This window comes from Zeus faber (assembly GCF_960531495.2).
Source record: "Zeus faber genome assembly, chromosome: 5".
Taxonomy (NCBI): domain Eukaryota; kingdom Metazoa; phylum Chordata; class Actinopteri; order Zeiformes; family Zeidae; genus Zeus; species Zeus faber.
This window is the reverse complement of record NC_137192.1, coordinates 22,950,458-22,974,380: the sequence shown is the minus strand read 5'-3', so window position 1 is coordinate 22,974,380 and position 23,923 is coordinate 22,950,458. Positions and strand designations below refer to the sequence as shown.

At 42.9% G+C, this 23,923-nt stretch overlaps 2 protein-coding genes across 3 annotated transcripts in view; both read left to right on the top strand.

The window, feature by feature from the left end:
• The window catches only part of eif4g3a (eukaryotic translation initiation factor 4 gamma, 3a), a gene marked incomplete at its 5' end in the record, with an annotated part of 70,188 nt that extends 57,539 nt beyond the window's left edge, over positions 1–12,649 (top strand). The window contains 9 exons of the mRNA XM_080001050.1: positions 997–1,109; positions 1,764–1,936; positions 2,470–2,595; positions 3,319–3,400; positions 3,817–3,915; positions 9,133–9,279; positions 9,780–9,861; positions 9,987–10,133; positions 10,790–12,649. Coding sequence (XP_079857176.1) covers positions 997–1,109; positions 1,764–1,936; positions 2,470–2,595; positions 3,319–3,400; positions 3,817–3,915; positions 9,133–9,279; positions 9,780–9,861; positions 9,987–10,133; positions 10,790–10,971 — 1,151 coding nt within the window. The 3' untranslated portion in view covers positions 10,972–12,649. The remainder of the gene's footprint in view (positions 1–996; positions 1,110–1,763; positions 1,937–2,469; positions 2,596–3,318; positions 3,401–3,816; positions 3,916–9,132; positions 9,280–9,779; positions 9,862–9,986; positions 10,134–10,789) is intronic.
• Positions 12,650–13,678: 1,029 nt separating this feature from the next.
• Positions 13,679–22,798, top strand: hp1bp3 (heterochromatin protein 1, binding protein 3). Of its 2 annotated transcripts, XM_080001443.1 has the most exons (13): positions 13,679–13,791; positions 14,359–14,438; positions 15,150–15,339; positions 16,446–16,541; positions 16,658–16,814; positions 17,412–17,552; positions 18,908–18,976; positions 19,433–19,584; positions 19,960–20,050; positions 20,358–20,517; positions 20,614–20,725; positions 21,024–21,206; positions 21,606–22,798. In XM_080001443.1, exons 2-13 carry the CDS (start codon positions 14,372–14,374, stop codon positions 21,985–21,987), a joined length of 1,800 nt encoding a protein of 599 aa, XP_079857569.1. In that variant the 5' UTR covers positions 13,679–13,791; positions 14,359–14,371; the 3' UTR covers positions 21,988–22,798. The 2 variants fall into 2 exon arrangements, with proteins under 2 accessions (XP_079857569.1, XP_079857570.1); XM_080001444.1 differs by lacking the exon at positions 16,446–16,541.
• Positions 22,799–23,923: the final 1,125 nt, after the last annotated feature.

Below are 23,923 nucleotides of genomic sequence, written 5' to 3'. Positions count from 1 at the left end.
GGAAAGGGGCTTAAATAACAACCTCAGACAACTTGTTAATTACTTTGATGTCTGCATGGAAAACACTGTCAGACCTCTTTTAAGTACCATTCCATGTGTAAAACAATGACTACAATTAAATATCAACATGTATTTGTCACAGCAGTGAAGAGTTTGGTCTTCAGATATCCCAAGTCTAAACTTCAAAACCGTCATCTTTACAAAAAATAATATTGCGTTAGGCATCATTCTCTGTTTAGGGAATTAATTATAATTCTGTGAACAATAACCTGCTTATCGACTCTGTCAACGGTGTCATGTTCAATTTAGGTTAGAGTGCTTTAGACGCAAGTTGTTTATTTGAGTGACTTATTTTTATCAATGATGCCAGGTTCATTATTTGATCAAACACCAGTAAATAGAGTGCATTCACCACTCCGTGTGACTGGAGGCTTTGTAAATGACATTTGTTTTTGACATTTATCTCCATTTAAATGCCGAAACGCCATCAGCCGAAGGCTAAATTACTCCGCTCCAATTGTCCTTCGGTTAAGGTTTGAGCCCTGTTTTATTCACAAGTGAATGTTTAGCAGAATATCCTTGAGAGGGATCACGATGGAAAGCCAGATTTTCATAAATAATAGAGCGTGGTGACCAACTTTTCATAATACCATCCGACGTGTCTTACAAAAATGTTTCACAGAACAAAATCAAGTCTAACGCAGAAATTAAATACATTTGTGACTATGGTGGTATTTAATTTAAGCCATGAAAGTGCTTGCATTACTTCCAAACAAAATATCGTTAGTACAGTACAATCCATTTTAGAAATTGAAACATTACAATTTAATTGTATTTGGGTGTCACATGTTTAACATTATCTTAACTTTAACAAAGTCCGAACAGAAAAATCACTAAATGTAAAACAACTTGTAAATCTATATCGGCAGGTAAAGATCACCCGCTTAAAGCATTCGGAGCCTTGTTTTGACGGTGTTGTTTTGACTCCTTTGACAGTGAAACCCGCGCCAGCCGCCCTGACCCCGGACAGACCCGCCATCTCGGAGGAAGAGATGGAGAGGAAGTGCAAAGCAATCATTGACGAGTTCCTCCACATCAACGACTACAAGGTACCACCATGGCTTTCCAACCCGACAGTGATGCTGCGTAGATTGTTTGTTAAGCAATGTACGATATGTTATGGCGTCATCCAAAATCTTGCGCACATGCCAGCACATGCTGATGAAGTGGTTTCTGAAGAATCTACAATTATTCATTTGATCATAAGAGCATTTAACTCCCAATAACAATGTTAAGATTCTGTTTCACTGCGGAGTAATTGCTGTGAATTCATCAAATGTACATTGGTCAACATGGGTCACGTATAGGTGTGGAACCAAATGTAGTTTTACATCCTGCGGGCTAATGTAATATATTATCAGAGGATATTCCTAATAACTCATCTGTAAGAAAGCTGATTTAGTGTCCAATCATATTCTAAATGCCCTCAAACGAACTGTCCGGTTGATACCAGAAAAGGGGAACGGCTTCCCTGTTAAACGCATAAACCAGGGCTTCCCAACCTTTTTTTTTTTTTTTTTTTTTTTTTTCTTTAGAGACACCCTAAATCAAACCTGATCCCAATCTGGTTTATATTTAAAAGACGCAGTATTTTTTCATCACTTTCATCATATTGTTCAACACTGAAAAGACGCCACCGCCGTGTCCCATCTTTTCTCCAACTTGTGCCGACTCACCTCTTTGCGTGTGTCCGTGGCGGGCAGGAGGCGGTGCAGTGCGTGGACGAGCTGGACCTGGCCGCTCAGCTGTACGTGTTTGTGCGCGTGGGAGTGGAGTCCACGCTGGAGCGCAGTCAGATCACACGGGACCACATGGGGCAGCTCCTCTTCCAGCTGGTGCAGCAGAGCATCCTGCCCAAACCCCAGCTCTATCAAGGGTGAGGAGGGGCAATTACTGTATTGGGGGGGGGGATTGATCATTTCCAGGTCGGCTTCGATTTGACTGGTTTTGCAATCTTCGCTGGAAAAAATGCTTTGGATCAACAGTAAAAACAAACATTGCTTTGATTTGTAAAAAACCTATATGTTTTCTTTTGTTTCGTTTTCTCAACTTGAAAATTTGAGGCAAGGGTTTGGATTTGATTCAAATGTGGCTCATACCTCAATGTAGATTGGCCCTTTTGAATAAGAAAAATTGGCAATAAACCAAAAATACAAACATACCATATTCAGTTGGGGTGGAGGAGGGGGACACTAATGTGCGCCGAAGCCTCTAAACGTCCTATTGTCATCCCTCATCACATATGACATTGTACAACTAAAATTGAGCACAAAATGATCAATTAAGTCAACCTAGAAGTTCGGTGTTCTGCTTCCTGTGGCTTGTGGGAGAACCCATTTACACCGGTCTAAGCTCAAATTCTCAAATCCTATTTGAACCGTGCGCACTCATGTTTGTGTCTCCCCCCAGGTTTGCTGCCATCCTGGAGCTCGCAGACGACATGGCCATCGACATTCCCCACATCTGGCTGTACCTGGCTGAGCTGCTCAGCCCTGTACTGAGGGAAGGGGGCTTCTCTATGAGAGAGCTCTTTAGGTGCGTCGCTGACGTTAAATTAGGCTTCTTCAACAATTTAAATTCACATATCACGGCTAGGGATGCTAATTTAGAATTTTTTTCCGACCAATAGCTGACCCTCGTTTACCAATCAACTGTTTTCAGACAAGATTAAAATGTACTATTTAGAATGAACAAATCTAAAAAATTCATATTGCATGAGTGCTCGATTTGGACGTCAGTATTCGATCATTGTATAGAGTAATGGCATTTTTACGAGAGGGTGAACACAATTCATTTTAAACAGTTAATTATAAATATAGCATTTTCATTTTGTTACTCTGTTTCATTTGTAAAAAGCTTAGCTTACCACGGCCGGCACTTCCGGGTTTGGGAAAGGACCTCACCCGGGGGCTGCGTACGTGCCTGAAATAAAAGGCACGTGTGGTTGCAGGTGTCGCCCACATGATTTGTATTTAAGAAATTGATTGTATAGCCCTTTTTTTTTTTTTTACCATGCAACAAACTTTTTTTTCATGATTTCAACTGTTTAACTGTTTTAATCGGCCAAAATTCTTGTCAAGTTTGCAGTTAAAGAGTTAATTATTAACATCCCCAATCAGGGCTTGTTTTTGATTGTATTTGTCAGTTGTGTCACTGTGAAGACACCTATGGCCTTGTTCCCTGCTGGACACTTTACAGTAAAGATTTGATGTGTTGTGATGTTTGCTTGTATCTAATCTGTTTTCTGTTTGTTCACAGTGAATTAAGCAAACCTTTGCTTCCTGTTGGAAGAGCTGGGATCTTATTTTCTGAAATACTGCACATACTATGCAAGCAAATGGTAAGGAGCATTAACAATGCTTGTTTTAATTTCCTGCAATCTACTTATCATTTTATGTTTGAATATAAAGTTGACTGAATTGAATCTCTATGAATCAACAGGTCAAATTTAACTTCCTGTGTAGCTTTTCCTATAAAGAGACTTGATGAATACCATTTCATGAACTGTCTTATGCCCCAGTTCTGAGTCACATGCCTTGTATCAGGAAAATGCGATTCAGAGTAACATGGTTGTATTAATGGAGCAGAAGACAATTTTCTGACAAACTCTCACATATGTATGGCCACAGACCATTAAATTAGAAACATAAATGACACAACCGATCCCTTGCCAACATTTCTGCTTTTAAATCTTGTTTTTGTGTTTTTGCTTTTTGTGGAATTTAAATAAACGGTCTTTGGTCTTCTGCCCCCCAGAGCCATAGAAAGGTGGGCATTTTGTGGAGGGAATCTGGGCTCAGCTGGAGTGACTTCCTGCCTGAGGGAGAGGACGTCCAGGCTTTCATCTCAGAGCAGGTAGCTCATACACTTTTGTACAGATACACTTAGAGATACACAGCCATTAGTCAACTAAATGTTGCACGTTTATGATATTAATTATTTAAATGTATGTTTTTGGGGCATCATAAAATGGTTTGAGTTCCAGGGCTGAGAAAAACAATGTATAACTGACATTGTTAACTCTGTTCTACATTACAGATAAATACAAAACCTAATAACCAGCGGGCCTTTAAATATTAATATAATTTACAAGCGCTGCGCGCATGAAGCGAACGTCTGTTGAGTATATTGGTTAAACATTGCATCTGTTAAACTTGTAAGGCCCATATTATTTTATGAATGTATACATTTAAATTGCATATTGACATAATTTGCACTGGAATGTGCCGTACGGAAGATCATTTTCCCAGTGTCGGGGTCGCCTCATTAGGGACCAGCGTTGTCAGGCGCATTTCCTGGGGACGTGGATTTGGTTTACTCATTGAACCTTCCCCATCCCCGGCCGGGATCCCCCTGGACGGCCTCCGGCTTTACAGAACCCCCCGACCCTTCCTGGAGCCACGGACTCGCTGGGCCTTCCCCGTCCCCGGCGGGGATCCCCATCCGGGGACATGGAACACTTATTTTCATTAAAATTTGTTTCTAACTTAGAAGTCCTTTAGTGTTTCATACACGGGTTGGGCCATACCAGTTTTAATGTTAATTTTGGCAAGGCGCAGCTCCCGAATGGAGTGGTTTTTTTTTTTTTAATTTCCTGCAACCAACCGAGCAATGAAAAACATGGCGACTTACCCCTGGGCCACACCAGAAGCGACACTTCAGCGTCACCAAAGCGGCACAGCAACGCTTCACTGTGGAAGGTCACACCAAGCAGAGGCGTCGGCGTTGTGAAAGCGGCATGACGCAGAGGCTCCTAAACCTGAACCCCTTTTGTCAGGACTCAGCTCTATTTTTCCGAGGGCAAAGCATAAACTGGAGAGTAGATTGCTATAGAGGTCCATTCAAATATTTAATTACCAAGGTGTGTGTGTGTGTGTGTGTGTGTGTGTGTGTGTGTGTGTGTGTGTGTGTGTGTGTGTGTGTGTGTGTGTGTGTGTGAGAGAAAATGATGTGCTGTACGTACATTTTTGCAGACAACAAATTAAACCTCACTTGTGTAAATTAAATATTATCATTTCAGCAGGAAAACTAATTTCACGCCAAGGATTACACTGTATATTACTTCATACTCAGGAAGTGGTTTCATAAACTTATTTGTCTGGTATACCGAACCTGTCGGCAGCGGGACGGTCTCCTTGCTGCTTGGCGTCACTACGTTTGGGCTCCAGTCAAACTGACCTGTCAAATAGATTTTTGTAGTCGAGAAATCTAGATCTATTTAAAAGGTATTAATATGTTATATCAAATGTACAAGAATATATCTATTTTGCATGTTTTTCTTCATTTCATAATTGAACCACAAATAACTAATCACAAAAAATAATCATAAAACACTTTATTACAGAAACAGCTCAATAAATACATAAATATAGGTTGTGTGAATCTCCTGCATCCTCTTCTTGTTAATGGGACGAACCCACTGCTGCCGTCCGTGGCTTCTCCCTCGGAGCCACGGAGAAGAACCATCACCGCCTTCCTCCTGTCAATAGCCGCAAAGTGTATATAGATTGTTACTCATTCCAGCAATCAAACACGTTGTATTTATTTATTCCAGCAAGAAAACATGTTGTATTTAAGCCAGAAGCTGATGATGTGGAATATAAACAATAAACGCTAAACTCAGAAACTAATCCAACTATGTTAACAAACAGGCTCCAAATGTGAATAAAATGAAAAGCAAATGATTGAACCATAAAAGCAAGGATCAACTAAATTCACTTACCCATTGAAAGTTGTGAAAATTATAATCTCGCAAAAGCTGTTTACGTGAATGCACTGTCGAGGGAATGAAGACGGACCCTGAAGAAGTTGACAGATCGTGAAATGACGCAACACTTTCATGTCGCTGATGGTGTCGCTCCTGGTGTGGTCCAGGGGTAAGAGACTGTTCTCGTCGACTAACGTTTGGTCAACTACTTGGAGGCAGACCTCATTAGAATAATCATGAGTTGATCTAAAACTCAACATACCAATATGGAAATGTGGTGGCAGCTGTGGAATTTATGGATTGCAGTAGGGAGTGCAAGAAACCTGTGATTCTCAACCTTTTTCATTTCACTGACCCTCATTTTGATTATCCATTACCCCCCCGGACCTGAGATTATTGACATTTTAAAGAGATTTTTATTTTTGAATATATGTCACCCACCGCATACTTTTGGGTCATTTGCCGGTTTTCGAGATTTTTTTTTTTCCCGCATCATTTGGAAGTAGAGAATCAGCTTCCAAACAAGGTGTCACTTGTGCAAATCAAGCAAATATTTTTAAAGCTATGACTTGTGTCATGTTAATGACAAGGGTGTGGCAAACTGTTGATTCTGAGATAATCACCTTCAAAGTTTTACCCACACCAGGTTTATTCAGCCAGCTCCCAGAATGCAAATGGGGTTGGCGGACAAACAAAGCCTCATGGCTACTTAACATACTGCTGAATGGGCCAATCACAAACAGCTCAACAACACAACTTAATTTCTCTTTTTTTTTTAAATGCTTTTATTTAACAGTAAGGATATACTAAACATGTTTTATAAAAGTGGAAACATTTAGGAGTTTAAAAGTACAGACAACACAACAAAATATAGTGTCAATAATATGAGTCTAAAAAATCTGTCACCAACTTCAACGGACTTCCTCACATCATTGACTTCTTCTGTTATAACAACAACGGACATATCGTCGGTCTCCTCCGGTGGTTCTTGAAAATATTCATATAGATTCATATATTTCATTAAGTCACATTAAGTATGAAATCCACTGTTTGAAATGTTCTTCAAGTCCGGAGTATTATCAGATTCAGCAGCGCTGTCGTTCTCAGCGTCGCTGTCGGAGAACTGACTATCATCGCGGAAAACGGTAGTCCAGTACGCGCTGCCTACACTGGCTTGGATCTATTGCACTGGTCAGATTCAGGTCCGAGATATGATTCAGAGCTTCCTCCACCCGCTTTGCGTAATACATAACGATTCAGAGAAGAAAGTGAGACCGAAAGACCCCCATGTTGCACTTTAACCGTCTGTTTACAGAAGTGACGTAGGTGCGTGACACGAAGGGTTTTTCTTCGCCGTTTCACAACAGTGGCTGCGTGTGTGTAAAAGTAGTACGATTTTAAAGGTTGAATTCTATCAATACGGTTTCACATTGTGACTTCACATCACATGGAATATGGATGAATGATCTTCACCTGGACGCTCGCTTTAAAGGAAACCATCGATAGGCGTTGTTCAGCGCTGTTCCGTGTCTCATAAGTGAGCTGCCTTTCCCCATGTAATCTTACGGGAATATTTAACTCCACGGTTTAACATTTTTCCACTATTTATAAATCAACTCGCTTTTGAAAATACGTTGAGAGTTAAAAAGAAAACACAAAGGAGCGCGAATCTGGAAAAATCTAATTTTCCTCCAAAAGAGTTTTTTCAACCAATTTTAGAAATGCCCAAATTGGTGAGTTTTGCTGTGGTGGGACACATATTTCGTCCAAACTTACATACGTGTTGATAGTATATTTTAGGAGATAACAGTGAAACTAGGACCAAAACAGTCATTACTGTACATTCTCTAATGGTGCTAACAACTTGTTAAACGGTGAAAGGTTTAACTATTAGTCATTTTGCTGGTGACTAGCGGCCGATAATGCCAATCTCATGTTGTTGTTGTTTTTTATTTTTATTATTTTATTTTTTTCCATCTGATAAAACACAGCAATTTAATAACAAATGAGACAGAAAATTGCTGAACTTCCGTGATCATTTATTTAACACTTATTTTGTCTGCATTGGCTTTGCAGTGTCAATGTCCACAGGTAGTCAAAAACCTAAACTGGCAAAAAAGAAACTTACAAATGAAAAATAAATAGTTATGAATGATAAAAAAAATAATAATACAGGTACTCCTCACTTAACAACCTATCCGTTAAACGACCGTTTGGACCAACCACCAGCTCTCTGACCAGTCTGTATTGTACTCTGCGTACAACAACAACTATATACTATATACACTATATACACTGTGTAAATTATATACTATAACACTATATTCTGTAAACACTATATACTATAACACTATATAAACTGCATATACTATATACACGATATATACTATATACACTATATACTAAGTATATCTTTTTATGTATACTGTATACACTGTTTACACTATATACTAAGTATATCTTTTTATGTATACTGTATACACTGTTTACACTATATACTAAGGTAAAAAAATATCAAAGTCAAACACTTTATATACACTGTATACACTATTATACAGTATATAGTATATACTGTATACACTATATACACTACATATACTATATATACTATTATACACTGTATACATGTCATCTCATCACCGTTCTCAGTGTCGTTCCCGCAGTCTGTCAGTATTCACTACAGCAGCGTTCTCAATGGCCACGCCCCCTTACCGTGAAATAACACGGGTCCTCGCTTCTCCACCAATTCACTTAACGACCTGCTCCTAGGAACGGAACTCGGCCGTTAAGTGAGGAGTACCTGTATTAATAAACAGCGTCATATCAGTCTGGTCAGGAAGTAGTCTTCCCATTACAGAAGTACAGGATTTAGCATTTACACAAAAACATCCTTTTTACTAAATTAAGTCCCGTAGAAACGGAAAGCAACGGGGAGGCGTTGTCACGGGACAGTGGGGACACACAGGCAGGCACCTGGACACTTTATGTCCGATGTGCCCTTTATGTGCCGGGGTTTTCTAATTTAATTTTTTAAGCGAGAATGGGCATCGAGGTGGCGGAGTGGGCCGCCCGTGGTGGTGCATATCAGGGCGCCCGTATCTGCGCTCCGCTCCCTTACTGAAACAAAGCTAAAAAGAAGCGTGTTGTGTTTAAAAATTGTTTCATACAAGCTAGGATAAATAAAATAGATCTAAAATAAAATCACAGGACCCTCCCTGGAACCTCTTGAAGGCCTTGAAACACGGCCATAAACATATGAATTAACTCCAATACACAGGTGGTGGCCTTCCGCCAGCGACACCTCCATCTGTTTACTGTCGGAATTTAACCTTGGATGCCTCTCTGGTCCCTCTCCTCGCTCTCAGAAGCTTGAGTTCACGCTGTCTGAGAGCTCCGGCTCTGAGGACGCCCTGCCCCAGCAGACCCTGTCCCCTGAGGATCTGAGCCAGCAGCTGGAGAGACTCCTGCTGGAGGACATGGCCAGTGACGAGCAGATCTTTGACTGGGTGGAGGTATGAAATCAAATCAATATTTATAGAGGTATGGGGAGACGCACGCCAGGTGCTTCGGCGAAACTCGATGGGGGCTATACAGTAGGGCCAACGCCTAAAATCTTGGTAGGCTCAGTGTCCAAAAAATACCATCTCTTCTAAAAGATGCTTTGCTTTTCTGGATAGTTTTTATTTATTTATGGAAGAGGATTAGGGCCACATGAAAATATTGCCGTAAAACATTTCCGCAAACTCGTCAATGTCAGAATTCTGGGTTCAAAATTTTAATTCTGACGTTGGTCTCGGAGTCAGTTTTATCCTCCATAAAACATGTTTATTTAAATGTTTTAATTTGGGGATGAGACCTATACTTGAGGACTCTTAAAAGTAGTCGCTGTTCAAGTCTGTTCTTTATTTGGTGGCGGTATATAATTAATAACAGGGAACTATTTTTTTAGTTAGTTATTTGTTTGCGTTTAAGTACAGTCGGACTGACGCTGCCTTTTTTTCCCCCTCTGAAGGCCAATCTGGATGAATCCCAGATGAGCTCCTCTCCGTTTCTGAGGGCTTTGATGACGGCGGTGTGCAAGGCGGCGGTGAAAGGTGAGCGCTCCAGACGCCGCTCCCCGACGCCAGCGTTTATACTCATGTCTATACCACCCGGCTCACCCAGACACTTCTGTTCCACACCTCCCGCTTTCCAACCCCCCCCCCCCCCCCCCATGCAGACGAGAGCGCCGCCTGTCGAGTGGACACGGCCATCATCCAGAGAAGACTGCCTGTATTACTCAAGTACCTTAACTCAGACACTGAGCGACAGCTGCAAGCACTTTATGCACTTCAGGCGCTGATGGTCACGCTAGAACAGCCTCCAAGTACGTCCTGCGCGGCGCCGCCTCACCAGAAAAAAAACAAACAAAAAAAAAAAGCGGTTGCCATTAATGGGTAGTCTTTTGATGAGATGGGACAGAACTTGAGTCGCCGTGCGTTTTGTCCCAGGTGTTGTAAGAAGCTATTGGCGTTTCAATTTCAGTTTTAAGGAGCATTTTTAGAAGGGTGAACCCACACGGCACCATAAGGGTATTTGCAAATACAGACTATTTTTCACGTATGTATATACCACCATGTACAAGTCTCATGTGGATATTGTTTTTATTTATTATTATTCTTTAGTGATGGTTAAGTTTGGGTTTGGTGTGAAATAATTGCCTCCGGCACTCCAATCTTGGAAGATTTTTTTTATTGTTAAATACGATTTAGTCCAAGCTCCCATACTTGTCTGTACTATATTGGGAGACCAGAGCAGTCATTATTGTACGTTCTCTAATGGTGCTAACATCTTGTGAATAAAATGGTGGTGATATTTAACTATTAATCATTTTTTGCCGAGGACCCCCCTAGAACCTCCTAAAGGACCCCTGGGGGTCCCCGGGCCCCACTTGGAGAACACTGCCCGATAGTCGGCGTGCCTCCCCACGGTCGTCCCTAACATGTTCCCCTCTTTCTCCCGCGCTCCCGCTCCCTCACTCAGACCTCCTCCGGATGTTCTTCGACTGTCTGTACGACGAGGACGTGATCTCGGAGGACGCGTTCTACAAATGGGAGACGAGCAAGGACCCCGCCGAGCAGCAGGGCAAGGGCGTGGCCCTCAATTCCGTCACGGCCTTCTTCACCTGGCTGCGGGAGGCGGAGGAGGAGTCGGAGGACAATTGACGAGCGAGTCGGCGGCTGAGTGCGCCTCACCGGCCCGAGGACGCGAGCTGCAGACCTGTGTCCTCACAGCAGAACAAACATTTGAAACGTGCGCGGACAGGACGACATGTTTACGGCTGAAATGTCCGTTTTTGGGTTTTTTATTTTGTTTTGGGTTTTTTTTTCGTTTTTTTTTTTTTTTTTTCTCCTGCGGTACAGTTCTGAAACATGCCGCCATTTTGAGTTTGGATTCCAACAGCGGAAGCACTAAATACCTGTATTATACATAGAAAATATTTTTGTTTTAAATTTTAACTTACTTTTCTTTTTGTTACTTTTTAAGAAGAGACTTAAAAGCTACATAGGTTCCCGGACTCTTTAATTTATTATTTTTTTAAGGACTGCAAATACGGAAGTTTATTTAACATTTTGCAGATGCTCACCAATGAGAACGTCGACGGCGATAGAAATAACAATAATATTAATAATGATAAAATAACAGGAATATTATTAAATAAAAAGCCTCCCTGGATTCCAAAATGTTTGATAAAAAAAAAACGAAAAAAAAAAAAAAAAAACAACAGGCTAAATCAAGACGTTCTTTTCAGAACGAGAGATGAGCGGATTCACGGGAATCATCGGCGTCGTGTCCTGGTGTCGACGTTTTTGAGATCAAAACGTTGAGGAGCGTCGAGTGGCCGTGAAGCGCCCCCTCAACCTGGGCTCGGTGCGGGCGATACGTACTGTACATAACGCCTCGCCAGGGGCGCAGACACGGATCCAAGAGGAAGTGCAAAGTCGGCCCACCTAAGAACTCTCAAATGAATAAACACAAAGAAAACAAATAGATGTGTTCAAAGGAAATGAGCAACATGCAAGTTTAAAAAGTTTAACGCCAGGGTTGCTGAACATGAAGTGCTTGTAATACTTCACGACCTACAGATTAAAAGCTTGTAAATACATTAAAGACAAAAAAGGTATTTAAAAAAAAAAACAAAAACAAAAAAAACAACCACACTGTTGATTTCCCTGATTGTTGTTTTGAGAGCTGCTGTTTGTGAATGTGGGGGGATGAAACGGGGCGTCTGCAGGTCCTTAAAATGTCTTGAATTGAATTTAAATAATTGGCCCCAAGTCAATGAATAGTCTCAGATTTGATATATGAGGTCTCGATTTCCGAGTAAATATTGTCTGATTTAGCTATATTTATCTTTGTCAAAATGTGTCACGTCCCTCTGCATCAGTCATCGATTGTGATGTCATCACACCCCGATCCTGCCACTGAACCCAATACTGAACTTCGTACTTAGTCCAAGAACATCCCTTTACTTAACCGGCCGAAGTTCTGTGGATAGAAAGTAGTGGGTACTTTATTCCACGTAGCTTGCTCTCTGACCCGAAGGAAGCTGTTCTCACGCTTCAAGCAAAAAGCACCCGAAAAGGTGTTCAATTGAACCGTGGTGCCTGCAGACGCCCTGTTTAACCTTCGTATTGTTGGTTTTCTGATCCTTTATCCGTCAAGTGGGTGATGGCCGAGCCGATCGATCGCTTTTATTTTCGATGGGTCGCCGGGGCACGTCCCACCCCCGTGTGGTTCGGGTGGCGGTGAGACGAGTCACAGCGGGAGGCGGGAGACCCCCCCGGCGCGCGCCCGTCGTCCTCATTTCCGTCTCTGACGACGGGTTTCCACGACGCCGCCTTCGGGGGGGTTGGCGGTGTAGCGTCTGCTCCGAGGGTTGGGGCAGGGATTTGTGGCGTTTTGTAGGAGCCGCGGATCCGTGTCGATCCGTTTTGGAAGGTTTGCCGCGGTTGACTAATCGTAGATGTTCATTTCACCACATGGATTGGGTGTCTTGTAATTAATTCTACTGTGGCCCCGTGGAGTGGTGAAAAGAAACTCTAGTTCTGCAGATGTTGTTCATCAAACCTTGAGCAGAAAAGAAACCTCTCCAAAGCGTTGATTTGACGACTGTAAAAAAAAAAAAATGGAATCACTGTTTACGGGCGGTTGGAATGTGACTACTAACGGGATGAAGCTCCCATTTATAGTCGCTGTGAAGAGCGTAGATGCACCTGTTCCCAGGTTCGGTCAAATATTTATTGGGAATTGTTGCGCCCATCCATCCATTATCCGTACGTGCTCGTTCCTCTTGGGGGCTGGAGCGTATACCGGTTTATGCAGACACTGTGAATGTAGAGAATGTTCCCGCACATTCTGGGAGACGATCCTGTATTTTTGCGGCGTATGACCAGATTGCCCGAAACGTCCCGTGGAGCAACAAAAGAGTTGTCCTGGGAAAGCTGCGCACCGAAATTATTGTTCAACAATCTGGGGGCAACGTCAATTTGTTACGCACAAATACTCATTTAGCGAAGAGTATTTACAGTATTTAACGCCGTATTTGTGATCCTATGAGGTTCGACTTTGTGAGGTCAGAAATACTTGAGGTCATCAAGCTATAAAACAGTCATGGAGATATCCCCACAAAAATAAAACGTGTGCTATTCAATATGGATACATGACGTCGTCCGTGATCCTGTATTCTTATTAAATATTTTATATATAATATATATTAAAAAAACAAAAAAAAAAACATGAAAAACATCCTGGAAAATCATTTCGGTGCGGGTGTGAAGTCCACTCCGGGTGTGGGGGGACTCCACCCGGGGCAGTGGCGCCGGGCCACCACGGGGGGGCGCCCGCCGCCGGGAGCGAGCCCGTCGCACGTGACGTGTACGTGCGTTCAGGGGGAGGGGCGCTCGAGCTGGAGCTTCCCAAATAAAACGGCGTCCGGATTTACGGCCAAAATTACGAGTAGTTGTTCTCTCACGCGTCTCAAGGTGAGTTTCGTTCATTTGGAAACCTCCAGGCTTCATTTTGCAAAGAATGCCCCCGCGCTGCGGCGGGAGTGGCCGCGGAGCCGCGGACGGACGCGCAGCTCCTGCTGGAACGAGGAGTTTTATTCGCTCCGTTCGACGCCATTACTAGAACGTAGCAAGTAATGAACAAAATGGCGGGGTTTCCCCCCCCCTCCTCCTCCTCCTCCCCTCTTTTTTTGTTGTTTTTTTTTTTTTTGTTTAAATTTTTGTTTTTATTTTGCAGAATTATTCCCGGAGATTCTCCCGCTCCGGTGCTCTCTGCACGGGGGCGATTGTGCTCAAGCGCAGTGGTTTAGTTTTACCGACGCGAACACACGGACATGCTCGCGTGCGGTGCGTTGTGTTGGAGGAGGAGGAGGAGGAGGGCGGTGGTGGTGGTGGTGGTGGTGGTGGTGGTGGTGATGATGATGATGCGAGGGCGTCAATGAATGACATGGTGTCGGCCGCGACGAGGCCCCGCGCATGTATTTGTTTCTGTTTCCATGACGTCTCCGCCCTCACGGTGGTGTTATCGCCCCCCCCCCCCAGGTCCTCCAGCGTGATGCCTATCCGCCGTGCGGCAGCGACTCCACCCCAGGACAAGGCCTCCTCCCCGGCCGCAGATGGAGGTGGGCAGGGTCTCTACCTGGACGGTTTTTCCTGTTTTTGTTTTCACCCCCTCAAGCCTCTCTTTCAGCTTAAAAACTCCCGGTGTCCTACAGTGGCAGGTTGCCTGCAGATCCTTTTAAAAAGAAACAACAACAACAACAACAACAACAACAAAAAACAATAATAAATGGTACCATACATTTTAAAAGTCCGTTTTACAAACGTTCCAGGCCTTCAAAGGTCATCGACGAGTGTCAAATTTAAATTGAGCGTTAGTGTGAATGTTTCTTTAAAATCTGAGTTATCCGTGCACAAAATGTGACTCTGGATGCTTGTTTGCATGATGTCGTCTGTTCTGGTGAGTGGAGTTGGATTCAACTTTCAAGAGGTTTATTCGTCACATACATAGACATACTTTCATACATTTATGCAGTGAAATGTAATTTCATTACCGGACGCACCATTTTGAACACACAAGCAGACGTGAATGTATATTATCAGAATTTTCCTGCGAGTTTCTGCATCGAAGCCTCCCTCACGTCCACACCCTCGGTCGCGTCGCGCGCGTGCGTCGCTTGTTTTGCCTCCGGTTTTTTTAAATAGCCCCGGGCACAACCGTAAACAGTGCCAGACGCTTTTGCCCCGTCTCCCCCCGGCCAGCACGTCTGATCGTCCTCCCCCCCCCCTCCCTTAAAATAATAGATGAACAAATAAAACGCCCTTTGACTCAGAGCCCGACGCCGCGTCCGAGGAGCCGTCTTCCAACGAGGAGGCGTCCCCCGCCGAGGAGGCGCAGGGCGACGCGGCGGCCAACGGCGAGGCCGAGGCGTCCCCCGGCGAGGCCCCGCCCGGCGCGAAGGACGGCGCCGGGGAGAAGGACGCCGCCGCGGAGAAGGACGCCGCCGACGCCGGGAAGAAAGGGTTAGTTTGACCCGACAGTGAGTCCGCAGCTTCTCAAGCGACCAGGGCGATATTTCACTTTGATACCGCTTTTATCTGTTTTATTATCCTTGCCTCCGTTGGATAACTGATAACTGTTCTTGTCATCGTTGGCTCCTGCATTTATTTATTGGAAGAAAAAAAAAAACATTTATTTTAGAGATGGCCCGATACCGCAATCCTGAGTATCTACCAATACTAATCCAATAGTTTTTTTTCCTTCTTTTAAACAGCTAATGAGCTGTTTTTCTTGATGCACTTCGCTTAAGCTGGCCGTTTAAAAGTACCAGATTACTTCTAAAAGTACCACATTAAAGTGCAAAGATCAGAGCACTAAAAACAAAAACACGTCTACTGTTGTTACCTTCCTTTTACTGTGTGCGTACGTCCCTCGTACAGATACTTGGTATCGGCGCCATCTCTACTTTATATTTTTTGTCAGTTCTGTCACCTCACTTGAGACCTGTTGCCCCACATCACTCTCCATTCCCACAGCCTGGGAGGGTTAGAGGAGGAGAAGACGGACGCCTTGATTCCGTGCCTAACTTTAGCCAAACGCAGCCACCCCGCGCCTCGGAGCAGGGCTCAGCATATTGGTTTGAACGTGCTCCGTTGTTAAAGATGGAGTCGCCGCGGCACTGTCGAATCTGCCCTTTTGGTTGCTTGGTTGAAACCACTGGGGCATTATGGGTATAACTTTAGGGTAATGCCTCTCTACTATTTTATTGAATGTATATATGTTTTGTCGTCCCCCCCCCCCCCCCTCCAGGGTTACTGTGTTTTGTAGGGGGGAAAGGCTGCCTTGTTTACGAGATGGCAGTTATGTATATTAAATAGAAACGCTCTCTATTCATTTATTTAAAGAGGAAAAACAAGGGGGCATACTTGCTAATCTCACCCCATTGATTTTCTCCTTCTCTCTCCCTAGACCAAAACATGACTTAGACATGGGTGAAAGTGATGGCATTATGTGACAGGCTACGCCGTGCCAGCCTCTCTTGATGTATGTAGACACACGAGAGGATAGCAATGTAGACTAGTGTCAAACTGCTATGGTGGCGTTTAAGACAGATGTTTTGAAATTTCAGTCATGCTATGCCTGCGGTGACAAACGGACAAAGTGAAAAATGCAAGGACTGCGCCGCCGGACAGTGTGCCACACACTGCTATGTTCTCCTGCTAAGGTGAGGATATGCCCGCGATAAGAGTGGCGCCATCGCAGTGAAATATCGCTCCCGGGGACGCCACCGGCCGTTTTAACTCTTGTCTCGTGTCTCTCACCCGCTCTTGTGCTTCCCAGGCTAAAGGACGGCTTCAAGCTCGAGAAGGCCAAAGTCAAGAAGGTGAAACGGACCATCCCGGCGTGGGCCACCGTGGCGGCCGGCAAGAAGATGCCCGTGTCCAACTACGCGGGCACTCAGCCCAAAGTGGACGACATTCTCATTGAGGCCATTAAGGTTTGTCTTTCAACAAACCAGCTTTTTTTTTTTTTTTTTTTTTTTCCTCCTCTCTCACCTTCTTTCCTTTCATCTGGCTCAGTCTCTCTCTCTGCAATGCAGCAAAGCACAGAATGATGTCTAGCGTACTTAAGTATGCAAGTGAAAACTACGACGGCTTCGGACGTAGTACTGCATCGCCGCAATCGTGGCTTCTTTTCCCCGCAATGCATTCACTTACTATGGTTTCTGAAATACTAAACACTAGTCTGGCGTACTAAATAATACGCTAGTATTATCAGATGTTTGTTTTTGGCAGGTTCAAATGAACTTCTGTGGATTTCAAAATAGTTTTCATGTATATTCATTCAAGGTCCGGTCTCCCCTTACAGCCGTCTTCCCGTGGGGTCTGGAAGTGGATTCTGCTAATTGTCTTCTGTTTAACGATGGTCGACTGATCCAGGCTGTTCCCAGTTGTCTGAACCTATGTTCAGATTTCAGTAATTTTATGTACTTATTTTGTGACACGCCTCAAGATAACACGCCGTTTTATTTTTATATATATATATTTTTCCCCCTTTTTTTTCCTTTTTTTTTTTTTTTTTTTTCTTTTTCTAGTCCAATGACAAATCTGGGATTTCATACAAGTCTGTCATGAAATATATTGTGGAGAAGTATCCCAGCCTGGAGCTGCACAAGAGGAAGTTCCTCATCAAGAAAGCTCTGAAGAAACAGATTGAAAAGGGCACCATCAAACAGGTAACGGGATGGGATGGTGGGGGTAAGGTTTTGATTTACCAATCAAAGTCGACAAAAAAGGGGTTGCGATTAACACATTTGAATCATTTTGGGAACGTAATGAAAGTTGGACCCCAAAACCGACGGCCTGTACAGCCGTGTGTCCTCTGAATCATGTTTTTAACAACACTAGACACTTGTTGGTTTCATTTCGAGACCAAGAACGCAGCCAACAATTTCAGAGACAGTACCCAGTGTACGACAAGACTCATAAACCGTATGAAACGACATTATCACCCTTTTTATATCGAGGAATTGGAAATCCAGGGGTTAAAACACTTGGCATCTCCTGCTTGGTTACCCAATGTTTTAACCATAGTTTTTAACTCATCCTGCCGTTTTATGGTGTTTTGTAGCTAATGAGATTTAATTTCTGTATTTGATTTTTATTTGAGTTTGCCTCCCGTGCTGCACAAAAGTCATTATTCCATCGACCCTTACCAGGTCCATGAAGTGCTTGAATTTCGTCCTCTGATTGATTCATTAAAGTACTGGAATACCTGGAAAACAGCCCCTTTTGTGTTAACGTCATTCGGGGGGCGTGGTGCGGTCATTGAAAACGTGTGATATTCTCCTGGGTTTTGTCATTCAAATATTAACTGTATATTTTCCAGAATCGATTTTACGGCATAGATTATGCCAGGGGGATGTACATTTAATCCAGTATGGTTGGACAATTATAAGAGATGACAATGAATAATTAATAATAGAATTAAAAATACATGTTAACAATAGACAAGAAACAATTCTATTTTAATTATGGCTGGCATATGCCTGCTTAATGCAAATGTATGTTTATTGTAAATCAATTAACATCCCAAAACAATGACTAATATTGTGCAGAAACCCTCAAAGGTACTGCATTTAGTATTAAATTAACAAAATAAAAAGCCCAAATCATAACATGGCAAGCTTGAGCCCAACAGATATCTGTAAAACCCTAAAATGTTTTGTTTGTCCCGGTTTTTAACCTTGACTACCAAATTGGCCCGGTTTTCACCACAACTAAAATAATGATGATGATGATGATGATGATGATAATAACAATCATTATTATACTTGCTTTTAACACTTAGGCGTTCATTCAACTTCATGCCCCCCGTTGTGTTAATGCACAAAAAATTATTTGTGGTGTGAACTAATTTGCAGTAACTTTGACGGCTCTAATTTTGATTAATAAAGAACATATTGAAGATGGATCACTTGTTTTGCAAAGTACTTGAAAATGGGGGGGGGGAACTAGTGCTTAAAAAATAGTCCTTGAATTTAATTGTGTCTTTGGCCTCCTCACAGTCTGCCTTGTTTTTGTCACGCAGCTCAAGGGCAAAGGATTGTCGGGAAGTTTTGCAATTGGAAAGAAGTCGAAAGCCAAAGCACCCACAAAGGTGAGCAAGAGGATTTTGTTTCTTCATTTATTTTACCACTCGTTTTGTTTGAGTTTTTCAAAATGCAATACTTTTGTGATGTCAAACAAATTGTATGGAGACGTGTGTGTGTGTGTGTGTGTGTGTGTGTGTGTGTGTGTGTGTGTGTGTGTGTGTGTGTGTGTGTGTGTGTGTGTGTGTGTGTGTGTGTGTGTGTGTGTGTGTGTGTGTGTGTGTGTGTGTGTGTGTGTGTGTGTGTGTGTGTTAAAAACTATTCAATGGTTCCCTACACCCAACTACAACTCTCTATGCAACCTGAACTCTAGTCCATTCTCACAGTGTGACTTGTTGAGTAGCTTGTCTATATCTACCAACATTTCCACGGAGCTGCTCATAATCCCCAGTTCTTCCCCCTCCTTTAAAAAAAAAAACAAACCCCCAACGTTTCTAACCCCGCTGGTTGCGATCGTCTCGCAGAAAATCGTGACGTCCACCGGAGTCAAGTCCGAGTCCCTGGGAGACGCCATGCCCCTCATCATCACGCGGCTCTGTGAGCCCAAAGAAGCCTCCTACATCCTCATCAAGAAATACGTGGAGCAACACTTTCCTCATCTCAATGTGGAGAACAGGTAACACAAAAACAATAGAACACTTAATTCATATGAAAAGCTATTTTGAAATAATATTGAAGGCCTTGTTCACATAAATGGATATTTATGAAAACGCATTTTCCCCGCTCCGTTTAAAAATAATAATAATAATAAAATAAAAAACATTTAAAAATATAATAATAAATAATATAATAAATAAAAAAATAATCGTGTCTCCAGGTCCTAGAACGGGTTTTTCAAAAACAGATTCCTATACGTTATCAGTTTTCAGGGCTCTGGGTGAGAAAGCAGGACTCGCGTTCTGGTTGGAGGCTCGCCCTGCCGCGTGACGGGAACAAACCCAGGCGTGTGTTGAGTCGGAGGCTTGAGTTTTGCCTGCTCCATCTGTTTCAGACCGGACCTCCTGAAGGCCGCCCTGGTGAGGGCTGTGGAGCGGGGCCAGCTGGAGCGCATCACCGGGAAAGGAGCCAGCGGAACCTTCCAGGTGACATGCCGAGAACAGCAGAGGGAACGTTTGGGACGCAAAAAGCAGAGTCATTTCACGACTAATGGGAGTTTTGTCGGAATTGACGATTATTATTAAACGGCGCGTTTTACTTCAAATCAAGCATGACAGTCAGATGGGCCCGCACATGTGTACGGGTGGTTTTGAAAACTTTGTGTTTTCTGTGTGTGGGTGTGTGTGGGTGTGGGTGGGTGTGTGTCGAGAGAGCGTTTGTAAAGCACGGTGCGGACGAGGCCCAAGTTAAATTTTCTCTCATCGATATTGTTCTCTCGCCGTGCGACTGCAGCTGAAGCGTACCGCCGACAAGACCCTGACGAAGGGCGGACCCCTGGAGGACGCCATCACCGTCGCCATCACCGCCATGAATGAGCCCAAAACCTGCAGCATGGCCACGCTACGCAAACACCTGATCGACAAGAACAAAGACAGCACGGAGGCGCGCGTCGGTGAGTTCAAGACATTTTCATTTTTATATATTTTCTCATTTCCTGGTGTTTTGTTTATTATTATTGGGTAACTAATATCTATTGTTTTCCCTCTAGTGGCCCTTCTGAGGAAGACCCTGACAAAGTGCAAAATGCTGGGCTGGATGGAGCAGATCACAGGAAACGGCTTCAACGGGACCTACCAGCTGTCCTTCCCCTACTACCCCAGGTTTGTTAGATTTTGGGGTGAAACGCGGGCACAGTCGGTCCGTCGACGTCTGAGGCCGTTTCCTACTGGATGGATGTAAGACCCTCTGGTGCTCAGAAGGAGCGGGGGCTTTGGTTTGGGGAAAAAATACCAGAGTTTTCCTTTTCGGACGATCTTGGTGACTTTATCCCAAATAACCCAAACAAATCTCCTCAAAGCGATTTGTTTTTCTGTTTCATTTGCGCAACCATGACTGTTAACACGGTGTCATCTGTTTTGTGAGCCTGGTTTTTAATCTTCCGCTTCTGTGTTTTGGTAGTCCCGCTATCCTGTACCCAGACCGGGTGATTGCGCCGCCGAAGAAAAAACTGGAGGTGACCAAGAGGCGGCGGACTGCGCATTCTTCTGACGAGGAGGAGGAGGAGGAGGAGGAGGAATCTGAAGAAGAAGAGGAGGAGGAAGAGGAGTCATCAGAGGATGATGAGCCTCCTCCCCCAAAGAAGTGAGTTTGAAACTCCCGTTTAACAATGGATGGATAGATACTGAACTCATCCCAAAGGGAACTTGCAATTATATAAGCAGATCACATGAAAACCTTACGAATAATAATAATAATAATAATAATAATAATAATAATAAAGCAATCCAATAAAATAAAATGGAAACATGTGAAAATATACAGTAAATATAATAGTTAACTACACAATAAGATATGGCAATATATACTCAACCTAGTGATAAACATCCAATATAACCTAAAAATAACAAACAATTAAAAAAAAATAATATAAATGTTATATTTTAATACTATAAAGGACCTTTTAGATAGATAAATAAAAGGTCCTGTCCAGAAGCTGTCTGTGCAGGGCTGCCTTTCTCAATAACGTGTTCTGGTTCCCAGGCGTCTTCAGAAGAGGCCTCCACCCAAGGTGCGTCGGCCCGTCCCGGCGAAGAAGCCCCGGCGCACCGCAAAGTCCAAAGCCCGGGGCAAGAAGCCCGCCGCGCCCTCCAAGACGCCCCCGACCCCAGCCAAGAAACCAGTGACCCCCGCCAAGAAACCGGCCGCCGCCACCGCCGCCGCCAAGAAGGCGACGCCGGCGACGCCGGTCAAAGCCACACCGGTCAAGAGGGCGGCGCCAGCGAAACGGCTGAAAACGCCAGCGGTGAAAAAGCTGACGACCAGGGGGCCTGCTCCCAAAAAGTCCCCTTCCAAAAAGGCAGAGGCCAAAACGGAGGTGAAGGCGGAGCTTTCCACCCGCAAGTCCCTGCGAGGGCGAAATTAAAGCCGTGCTTTTTCTGACTTTTTATTTTGTTTATTTCTTTTTGTTTTTACTTCTGTTTTGTAGGATAGTTGGATTTCCTAGGTTTCCAAACAGTTCAAGTGAGGTTATTGTACATTTGAGTGTAACAAAAATTTCACGTGAGATTTTATTTTAAACCGCATTCGTAGAAAATTGCAGCTAATGTTACACTCAAAAAAAAACGGTGTGTTAGTACGTTTAAGAATTTTAAGGTTTTTAGTCTTTGTCCCATCCTTTGACTTTTCTCCAACCTGACGTAACAATATCCTGTTGTCTTTTCAGTTCCTCCAAATGTACACTCTGATATTTGCAGTACAAATTCCTTATATACAAATACAGTAAGAGTAAGAGATCAAAACCTACGTTGAAAATCTAAGACACAAAATTTGAGGGGATGCCTAAATATTTTTGAAAGACTAATCTTTACAGTTCTTAATTCTGTGCCTGGACAAAGAGAATCTGTGGAGGTGTTGATCATTACTGTCAGAAAGAGATTTAATTTATGTAAAAATGACTTGCCAGGAAATGGTTAGGTTTACAGACCGGAAAAGGGTTTTTTTGGGTTTTGGTTTTTTTTTTGGGGGGGGTTAGTTTTTTGGGTTTTTTTCTTTTTGTGACAAGAACCGGAACTGATTTATCACCTCCTCAACCCATAAACGGTTGCACCAAACTGAGTTGTGCGTGTTGTGAATAACAAAAAGGATATGGATCATACATACACTGCATGCATAATACTCCCTGTATTGTTATGTTTCTTTTTCCAGTCATTAATAAAATGACTATTTGTAATCAACTTTGTCTTTTTATTTATTTTTATGCACAAACCTGCTTTATTTTATTTTTTATTTTTTCCTCCCCTCCACATTCCCCTCAGGCAAATGTGTACGCAGAATATTTGCATCACTATTACCGAAAGACTTGGTTGGATGGTTACTTTGGGGTGACTAGAATACAACTAATGAAATCTCCATTTTATATCCAAGGGAGGTTATTTATTTATCATACATATATTAATTATATAATTATGGTTCCCATACTGGGACCTGCTGTCCCATAGTGGCCCATGAAAGAGTTGCAGGTTGTTTCTTTGTAAAGGGTAATTTTTTCAATATCTGTATTTTAGATCTTTTTGAACTCAACCTCACTAATGAAGTTTATTTCATTTGGGTGGTTTTTTTTTGCACTTTTGAGACGTGTATTTGTTGTAGCCTAATGTTTCATAATTTTCCACAGAAACCTGATCAAACACACTTTCAGCATGTGAGTCTAAAAGGCAGAAGCATGTGGTTTTTGTGTTTGACGTGTCTTTTGTTGTCAGATTTTCTTTATTTTGGGATATCCTCTAAACGCCTTAATGTCAGAGCCTGTGTTGGAAAGAAACAAAATACAAGTACTTTATATACAGATTTTATGTACATTTGTCAAGTATTTACTGCTGGGTTTCAAAGACTTTTACTCCTCTACATCTCAAAGCAGATGTCTATTCTCTTACCATACTACATTTCGAACACAGCTGTGGTCATATATCTACAAATCAAGATCAATATAAATATCAGCCATCACAGTGATTCATAAGCTCCATATGTCCTTATAAATTACTATGACACCACCTATAGCAGGGGTCTCAAACTCAAATAAAAAGCTCATAATCCTGTTAGAAATAGATCTCCCATGATTGATACAAGTCTGTGTTATATTTTGGAAAACATTTAGTACCATTTGTATGGATGACTTAAGAGGGTTTTTTTTAAAAATCGTTGAAAAAATTCTTTGCGGGACAGTTTTACCAGTATATCACCACGTAGCGGGGCCAAATTAAAGTGTCGTGGGCCGGCTGTGGCCCCCAGGCCTGTAGTTTGAGACCCCTGACCTATGCTATTTTATTTTATTTTATTTTATTGTAAATCGTAATAAAGAT